This window comes from Staurois parvus, unplaced genomic scaffold (genome assembly GCF_062004578.1).
Source record: "Staurois parvus isolate SC_StPar_1 unplaced genomic scaffold, SC_StPar_1.0 ptg000216l, whole genome shotgun sequence".
In the NCBI taxonomy this organism is placed as follows: domain Eukaryota; kingdom Metazoa; phylum Chordata; class Amphibia; order Anura; family Ranidae; genus Staurois; species Staurois parvus.
The window spans coordinates 1,585,719-1,595,531 of NW_028318012.1; the positions used below are offsets into that span (position 1 = coordinate 1,585,719).

General features: G+C 42.5%; 1 protein-coding gene across 6 annotated transcripts in view; it reads right to left on the bottom strand.

The window, feature by feature from the left end:
- The window catches only part of QTMAN (queuosine-tRNA mannosyltransferase), a 400,061-nt gene extending 390,555 nt beyond the window's left edge, over positions 1 to 9,506 (bottom strand). For 5 of the 6 annotated variants that reach the window (XM_089679026.1, XM_089679024.1, XM_089679027.1 and 2 more), the window contains exons 1-2: positions 9,467 to 9,506; positions 6,074 to 6,281 (exon numbers count right to left, since the gene is read on the bottom strand). In XM_089679026.1, the coding sequence (XP_089535152.1) occupies positions 6,074 to 6,281; positions 9,467 to 9,473 (215 nt within the window). In that variant the 5' untranslated portion in view covers positions 9,474 to 9,506. Of the gene's footprint in view, positions 1 to 6,073; positions 6,282 to 9,416; positions 9,441 to 9,466 lie in introns of those variants that run through there. The other variant, XM_089679023.1, reaches the window with a different exon arrangement.
- Between the last annotated feature and the right edge of the window lie 307 nt (positions 9,507 to 9,813).

Consider the following 9,813-nt stretch of genomic DNA (forward strand, 5'->3'; position numbering starts at 1 on the left):
CTACGGCCCACGGGCCGTATACGGCCCGGCGGACCTTTTAATCCGGCCCGCGGAGCGTGATACTGTCAGGATGGCTGTCAGGATGTGTGTAGGCGGGGCAGCGTGACGAATGTGAGGGGAGCTAGACTCCTCTCACAGTCCGCCCTGAAGACCGGAACGGCGCGGGAACACGGCGAGAGGAACGCGCGGAGCAAAGGTAAGTAAATTGAATTACTATAGGGGGGATGAATTACTATAGGGGGGATGAATTACTATATGGGGGATGAATTACTATATGGGGGATGAATTACTATGGGGGATGAATTACTATATGGGGGATGAATTACTAGATGGGGGATGAATTACTATGGGGGATGAATTACTATGGGGGATGAATTACTATGCTTACTATGGGGGAATATTACTATACTTACTATGGATGACACATACACATCATTCATCTACTCTCGGTCCGGCCCCCGGGTCCAATATATGCGGTCCTCAAGTCAAAAAGTTTGCCCACCCCTGTGCTAGTAGGTCATGCTGGTATTTCAATTGGCTCCTCTGTAAATTGGTCCTAGTACGATATTCTATTGAGCTCTCCTAATATGGCTCCCCACCAGCAGATAAGCTCTTTGGGGGTTATTTACTACAACTGCATAGAGCATATCTGGTGCAACACTTCATAGAAACCAATCAGCTTCCAGGTTTTTATTGTCAATAGTTAATGACTAGTACACACATAGAGAATATCAGATGATTGATTTTCCTTTTTTTCTATTTTTTGCATGCTAGTCTCATATTGAAAATGAAGAGGTTACTAAAGTTACAAAAATTCTCATACAACAGAATACAACTTCAGAAGTGATGCAATGTATTGTGATGTATTCTTTCGTTTCCAAGAATGCACGGTCTCGGTGTTTTTACAGAAGAATACTGTACTGATTACACAAAAATCGTTAGTTTTGTTATCTTACAAAAAAAAAATTTCTTTCTTGTCCCTTCGGATAATTTGGCATGAACTGTCGTGATCAGCTGTGGAAAGTTGTGTACCAAAAAGACAGGTTACACTGTTCAACGGGTAAAAAGTTTTGGGCATAAAATCAGCTAATCTTACATAATTTTGGGGTGCTGAAAACGAAAATGACCCTAAAAAATGTTGATTGGCTCTAGTTTCCATGATATATTCACCCATCTAATGACGTAAGCCATTCAAAATTATGATGCAACTTCAGCTGCATATTGCGCAATTGATACTGGTGACCAATAGAAAATTGCATGTATACTGAGATGGTGCAATATTAGCCTTTAATTGCATCACTTCACTGCATAAAAGCTGCAGTATCTGTAGCTGATTGGAGTTCGACAGCGTCTTTACATTTCGTTTTATGCTTATATAGGCTACTCAGTAATGCCTCGAACTTGTGTGAATAAAGCAGATAATTTCTGCTATATCTGCGGTGAAATAACTTTTATCTCACAAAAAAGGAGGATAACAGGAATGATTAAGAAAGCCTACAACTTGTATTTTGGCTGCAAGATAGGAGACCAGGACAAGAGCTGGGCACCACATATATGCTGCAATTCTTGTGGGACGGCACTGGAGAAATGGTTGAATGGAAAAAAGGCATCTATGCCTTTCGCTGTGCCAATGATTTGGAGAGAGCCAACAGATCATGTTAGTAATTGTTACTTTTGTATGGTGCCTCCAATTGTAAAAGGGCTAAATAAGAAGAAAAAGTTATCTGTGCACTATCCAAATATTCCATCGGCAATACGTCCAGTTCCTCATGGAGAGGGGCTACCAATTCCTAAAGCACCAGAATCCTTCGTGGTTGAGTCAAGTGAGGAAGAACCTGAAGCGTGTAGTCACGTGCAGTTGTAAGAGATAGCCTTTCCTCGAATACAAGAGAAAAGCCAAGAGAAGCAAAACCGACACAAACTGAAGACAAAACTAGTGAGAATCCTAAGCATTAAAATTATTCAACTTAGCTTATGGCTATAATTTTTCTTGGTAATCCTATGCAATATATTATGCCATTTAGGCTTTGTTATGTAGTCAATATCACTTGCTTTATATTTGTGGAAAGACATCTATCTATATAATTATTGTGCATTATGTAGTCATTACGTCTATAGTAGAAAACTTTCCGTTTACAGAAAAACTAGAGCCAATTGACAAATTTCATTGTTATATTTGAACTCAGAATGTGAAATTCATTAAGAAATGGATCCTTTTGTTTCCAAAACTGGCAAAAAATAAAAATTTGTTGAACAGTGTATCGGACGATCGCTCAGAAAGAGGTATTTTTTGTCCGATTTTCTCATTGTGTGTACTAGGAATTACTGAACAAGCTGAAGTTAGAAGCTGAGTGCCTACCAAGCGCAGTTGAAGCAGATTCTGAGTGAACCAGTTTTAGTAAATCTCTCTCTTCGAGAAGGAAAGCACTGTAGAAATATAAATAAATCGAATTAATTAGTTCAAATTAGGAAAGCACAATGTGTGAGCATTGCCCCCCTGGGGAAAAAAAGTGTGTTACCGGTAGGATCACCAGGTGATAAAAAGAAACTAATGCAACCTCCACATCGAAGGGCTGGTAAAATACAAAATGTGTTATTTTTTATTTTGGGCTTAGATGCAGTTTAAAAACACAACACGTTGCCCATGCAGGGTAAATTACAAAGGGTCCACCATGGCCCCCTTATACTCACTTTACCTGTGCTCCCTCACGGCTCTTTGCTCTTCTGCTGTCAGTGAGACTACCTGGAAATTTAAGATATAGAGAAGCACGTGACCGTTTCCCCTCTGAGGAGGCCTGGGCCTAGCAGCTGGGATATCACAGCTACCCCAAGTAACCAACACAGCTAATCTCAGCACCAGCTGCAGAGAAACAATGCAATGCGAGGGAGTATAGGCAAGGTCATTATAAGATGGTCAGGGGACACCCTTTATAGAGGCATTGTCAATAATGAGCACATGGAATCCAGTGGTTCTGGCACTGGACTGCTAAATGCTGGGCATGGGACTTACCTCCAATAGGTAAGTAGGGCTTAGAAGCAAGTCAAGAAAACCTCCCTGTCTTTGTGCATAGTGTGCACCTAAAAAAAGTTAACTAAAAGCAAAAATTTTCTAAAATGTCCTGGCCAATCTTTCAGCAGTTGCCTATAGCCGTCGGTGAGATCACTGGAATCCTGTGCAAGAGTCTATTTTTGTGGGATTTGGAACCCTGAGCTTCCCCAGCATCCCCGGAGAAAGTCCAGCGGCCTTTCTGACGCCTAGGCGAGCGCAGTGAAAGGTCAGTGCTCTCTCTTCCTATTTTTTATTACTTTCAGTGTAAGGTTCATTTTCCTTACAAGTCTCGCTTAAAAAAAAATCCATGTGATTGAGTACTATATATGGACCCAGAACAACGATTGGTGTAGTCATAATCCCCGAAAGCATTACAGGATATAAATCATGTGGTCCCCAGTCACAGCAACAGTGCACATTTTAGGCACACTGCCCGCTGTACCACATGACTGAGCAGTAACCCTAAACCTTGGGTCACAGCTACAGATGGTACATTACAGACTTGATGCTGTTATTACATTGTTCAACAGTTAAGATACGAAAAAGCACACATTTTAGTCTAATCATGTAGCCAACCTTAAAATGAGTTTAAAAAAAAAAAATTCCACCTTTTGCAAAAAAAGTAATAAATTCAGCAACATTCATCTAATTATCAATGTATATTTACTTTTTTTTTTTTTTTGCAAAGAAGCCTGCAGAGGATTGTTTGTATGATCAGTGTATTGTTGGTGCAATGCTCTGTAGCCTCAGGTCTGTACAGAGGTAGTGAGACATTCAATACACTTGAGGTGTTGAATGCTGAACACTTTGCTGAAAACGTAAGCAATTGAGAGAGAGGAGTTTGGACTCACCACTTGCAGAACAGATGAGTATTCAGAATCTTCTATTGTAGGAACAATATTTTAGATTTTTGTTGGGAATACCTGACCTGTCACTTATTAATTTCTCAACATTATCAGACAAAAAAAAATGTATATGCATTTTCGCTGCATTTTAGGTACATTTCTGGTGTGTTTCCTGATTGCCTTCACAAATAGACATTTGACTAAAAAAAGGCACCAAAAACACAAACACTGAGTTTTTGCTACATTTCCATTTATTTCAATGTGGTGCTGCGTTTCTGTGGTATTCCAGTGGAGTGAAGAGTTTCATAGGATTTAACCGCTTCAATACCGGCACTTTTACCCCCTTCCTGCCCAGGTCAATTTTCAGGTTTCAGCGCTCTCACACTTTGAATGACAATTGCGCGGTCATACAACATTGTACCCAAACTAAAGTTTTATCATTTTCTTCACACAACTAGAGCTTTCTTTTGGTGGTATTTAATTACCACTGGGGTTTTTATTTTTTGCTAAATTAACAAGAAAATAATTTTGAAAAAAAACACATTTTTCTTTGTTTCTGTTATAAAAGTTTGCAAATAAATAATTGTTCTTCATAAATTTAGGCCAAGATGTATTCTGCTACATGTCTTTGGTGAAAATAACCCAAATTAGGATGTATTTGTTAGTTTGTAGGAAAGTTATAGAGTTCACAAACTATGGGATATAGCTGAAAATTGATCAGTCCTGAAGTACTGACAGCCAATCTAATTTCTTGAGGTCCAAGAATGTCAGAACAGTACAGATATCCCCAAATGACCCCTTTTTGCAGAGTAGACAGTCCGACGTACTTCATAAGAGGCATGGCGAGTTTTTTGAAGTTGTATTTTTTTTGTCATAATTTTTTCGGAAAATGAAAAAATGAAAAAAATTATTTTCACTATTTTTTTTACATACTGTCACCAGTGCAGTACAGCATCATCATATAACTGGCATGGCGGTGATCAGGGACACTGACTGGTGACAGTATGAAAAAAATATATATATCATTTTGTTTTTTTATTATTTTTAATTTTTTATTACATTTTTTTTCTTTTTTTTAAGATTTTTTTTTCATATTTCACTATGACCAAAGTAGTACAATGTTACCACAGTAACATTGTACTACTTTGGGGAAGTGATCAATATTTTTTTTTTTTTTTTACACAATTTGCTTATAGCAAGAATTACTTTGCTATAAGCAAGCATTTATCTGAATGAAATGGATTCATTCAGGATTTTTTTTTTCTTAACTGTGATTTGGCCACAGCTAATCACGACACAGTTGGGCTGTGATTGGCTCAGCTTGTGCATATGATCGCTGTGCCCATTCACAGCTAGACACACTAGTATACAATGGATGGCATGAATGAAGCCATCCATTGTATACAACTGTCATGTGACCTGCTGTGATTGGTCACAGCAGGTCACATGGTGCCGGCAACGGGGCCGGTACTCAGATCTGTCATCGGCCGTGTCCGAGGTACATGGCCGGTGACAGATCGCGCCGCTGCGCGGCTCTGCAGGCGCGCAAACTGCGTATGCCAGAAAGGACGCCATATGGCGTCCACCCAGAACGATGGGGGTTTTTGCCGGCTGCCATTCGGCCATAGGCCGGGAGGGAAATGGTTAAAGGGAAACATTTTTCTTGCATTTTTCTGGCAAGGTAAAATGCAGGAACAACGCATCAATGTGAAAGCAGTCTTCTTCATACCCTTCAGCTGTAGCTGTTTCCATTGACAAGCAGACAGCTGCAATAATAAGATAAACATGGGGCACATTTTTTACAAATAGTATGCCATCATTGTGACCCATATACAAAGAAATTGGAGTGCCACCCAAAGCACTACACGGTCTCCCCCTGCAGTCCCTAACACAGATCAGGTACCAGCATTTAAAAAAGCTGATCCAAGTTATCAGAAGAAAATTGGAAGAGAGAAGGAAACGCCACGTACCGGAACCCAGCCACCATATCGTAAGGCGGAGATACAGCTTCAGCCTAAGCTCCTCCTGACCACGCCCATCGAAGAGAGAGAGGTGTAGTCAGGAGGAGCTTAGGCTGAAGCCGTATCGCCACCTTACTATATAATGGCTGGGTTCAGCGTGCAGCATTTCCACTTTCTCTCTTCCGACTTGCAGTATACCATCATTACTGTATGATTACCTGTAAGTGTCGCTGAGTGGAACGGCTTGCATGAAGTAAAGAGCAGAGGTTCGGGCCCTCCAATGCCATTTCTTAGCCGGAAGACTATACAGAACACAGCCGTCAATTTCATCCTTCAGGATGTCCATCAGCTGCTTGTGGGAGCCTCCATAGAATGCCTCTATCAGAAGGATGCTCATGTTTACATATCCTCTGTCTTCTGTAGGCTCTAAAAGAAAGATAGATGAGAATTATCAACATGTACACCCCATCCTTAGTGAAAACCTCCCTCCAGAAATAAAGCGTCTCTAAAGGCAAAACTTTTATTTTTCATTTTTGAATAGAGTAAGGGAGAGTTGTTGTTATTGTTTTATTGGTACATCTGTGTCCCATTGGGGAGATTTCACTTTACTTCCTGTCCCATAGTCAAAACAGGACGTGAGAGAAAATTCCTCCAAGTGAAGGAATCCCGGAGTCTCACTAGAACTAGTGTCCACATTGGAAGATTTCCCCTGTTACTGTTCCAGTGTCAAACCAAAATTTGGGATTTTCTTTTACTTTCAAATTTGATAACGATAAACAGAATAGAGAGAGTGAATCTCCCTAACAGGGGCACGGAAAGCAATAGAAACCTGACAGGGGTTCTATTCCCTCTCTACTCTGTCCAAAGTTTTGTCTTTAGTGACACTTTATTGCTGGTGTGAACGAGCCCTTACAAGCCCTGTCCCTCCCACAGCCGCTGACTGGAAAGTGAAAGGATAATCAGCAGACTGATGAACTTGTCTCTCTGCTCTCTCCTCCTATCAGCATGCTCCTTACACTCTCTTGTACAACAAAGCTCAGATTAGGACTGGGGCCAAACAGCTTTCATGCCGTTCACATGCTAGACGTGAAGGGAAAGTACCTGAATTTGACCAGGTATCAGTCTTTTTCAATGTGCATTAATTCAAACGACATACCGATGAAAGTAGGGAGCAGAGTGACAGAGATGAGCTCATTACTGTGCCGCTTCTACGTTGGCATTTTTCTCATTTATATAGCAAAAAATAAAAAACCCAATCGTCGTAGAGAAAATATGGCGCAACAGTTGACATTATCAAGAACTGGACGTCCCTCCAAAATTGATGAAAATGCGAGAAAACTGATCTGGGAGGCTGCCAAGAGGACTACAGCAACATTAAAGGAACTGCAGGAATATCTGGCAAGTACTGGCTGTGTGGTACATGTGACAACAATCTCCCGTATTCTTCATATGTCTGGTCTATGGGGTATAGTGGCAAGACAGAAGCCTTTTCTTACGTAGAAAAACCATCCAAACCCGGCTAAATTTTACAAACACATCTGAAGTCTCCCAAATGCATGTGGGAAAATGTGTTCTGGTCTGATGAAACCAAGGTTGAACCTTTTGGCCATAATTCCAAAAGGATATGCTTGGCGTAAAAACACTGCTCATCACCAAAAGAACACCATACCCACAGTGAAGCATGGTGGTGGCAGCATCATGCTTTGGGGCTGTTTTTCTTCAGCTGGAACTGGGGGCCTTAGTCAAGGTAGAGGGAATTATGAACAGTTCCAAATATCAGTCAATATTGGCACAAAACCTTCAGGCTTCTGCTAGAAAGCCAAACATGAAGAGGAACTTCATCTTTCAACATGACAATGACCCAAAGCATACATCCAACTCAACAAAGGAATGGCTTCACCAGAAGAAGATGAAAGTTTTGGAATGACCCAGCCAGAGACCAGACCTGAATCCGATTGAAAATCTGTGGGGTGATCTGAAGAGGGATGTCCACAGGAGATGCCCTCGCAATCTGACAGATTTGGAGTGTTTTTGCAAGGAAGAGTGGGCAAATATAGCCAAGTCAGGATGTGCCATGCTGATAGACTCATACCCACAAAGACTGAGTGCTGGAATCACATCAAAAGGTGCTTCAGGGGAAGATTAAAGTTATGGAATGGCCCATAGAGCCCAGACCTAAATCCAATTGAAAATCTGTGGGATGATCTGAAGAGTGCCGTAATAAAATCAAACGCTGCTTCAATAAAGTGTTAGTTTAGGGTGTGCACACTTATGCAACCATATTATTTATTTATTTTTTCTTCCCTCCGCCTAAAAGATTTCAGTTTGTTGTTCAACGGAGTTGTACGGTTTATAGGTCACATTAACCACTAGGGGACCGCCCATGGTAGATATACTGCGGCAAATCGGCCCCTGTAGGCAGGATCACGTCAACATGATCCTTGTTTACATGCTAGGGGGCGCGCGCAAGGCACGCGACCGCCCTGCCCGTGGCACCGATCGCAGCCGCATGTGTCAATCACTGGGTCCCTGCCGGTGATTACCCGCTGGGTCCCGGCGATTGCCAGGAAAAACAGACACAGCACAGCTGCATTGTTCCGGAGAGCAGAGCTTAGCTTTCCAGGACAGCGTGCAACAGTGAAGAACCCCCGCCCACTAGCAAAACACTCCCCTCACACAGTTAACCCTTTGATTGCCTAAAAATGTTAACCCCTTCCTCCTCAGTGCCATTAGTACAGTGTCAGTGGTTTTTTTTGCACTGATCACTGTATTGGTGTCACTGGGGATGTCGGTGACCCCAAGTCAGTTCCCCCCCAATGTCAGAATGTCCGCCGCAGTCCCACAGTCCCGCCATAAGTCACTGATCGCCGCTATTATTAGTATACAAAAAAAATCCAGTATCTATACCGCCATTTGTAAACGCTATAACTTTCACGTAAACCAATTCATTTCCACGTATTGTGATTTTTTTTTTCAGCAAAGACATGTCGCACAATACATTTTGGCCTAGATTGATGACTGACTGTGAATTTTAATTTTTTTTACTGGACATGTTTATTAGCAAAAAGTCAAAATTTTAATTTTTCTCAAAATTGTCAGCCTTTTTGTGTTTGTAGCGCAAAAAATAAAAAAGCACACAGGCGATCAAATACCACAGAAACAAAGCTCTATTCATGGGGGGGGGGGGAATGGAGGTAAATTTCATTTGGGTGCAGTGTTGCATGACCGTGCAATTGTCGCTGTAATGCAAAAAAAAATGGCCTGGCCAGAAAGGGGGGGGGGGGGAATCCTCTGGAAAACAAGGGGTTAAACAGCCACAGAACCTGTGTAAATAATTTGTTCAGTTTTAAAGGGACGAGGTGGCAACCCAACTGAAAACACAACACCCCATTGTGAATGAGCCCCACTTAGGAGCCGGTGCTGGGCGAGCTGAGCACCTCCTCTACAGCCCCAGCACTCCCTTCCCCACACAGCTCCCTCGCCCTCTCCAGGGCACGCTGACTCTTGTAGTGCCTCTGACACCCGCTTCCTGACAACAGGAGCCAAAAAGCGCTAACATACCACGTGACCCCGCCCCGAAAGAGATGTAACGAAAGACGGATCTGCCTTACCGCGCATGCGTCCTGCTCGCCATGAGCACGCCCACCGTGTTACGCGTAGGGAACGTCTACTCCATGGGCGGAGCTGGAGAATAACGTGGGCGTGCCTAGAAGAAGAACGTCAGAGGAGAGGCGTGTCGGAGGGCTGATCGGTGTATTAGAGCAGCTGTGCAGAGGGGTTACCTGGGGGCAGGGAACTGCATGGAGTGTGGAGGAGGTTGGGCTGTCCGGGCGGAGTGGTGGTCCTGGACACAGCAACAGGGCGATAGAGGACGCTGTGTGTCGGGGGGGGGAGCATTCCAAGGGGGAGGACATACAGTATATACATCCATATCTGTCAACTCCTGAACTTTTCATTA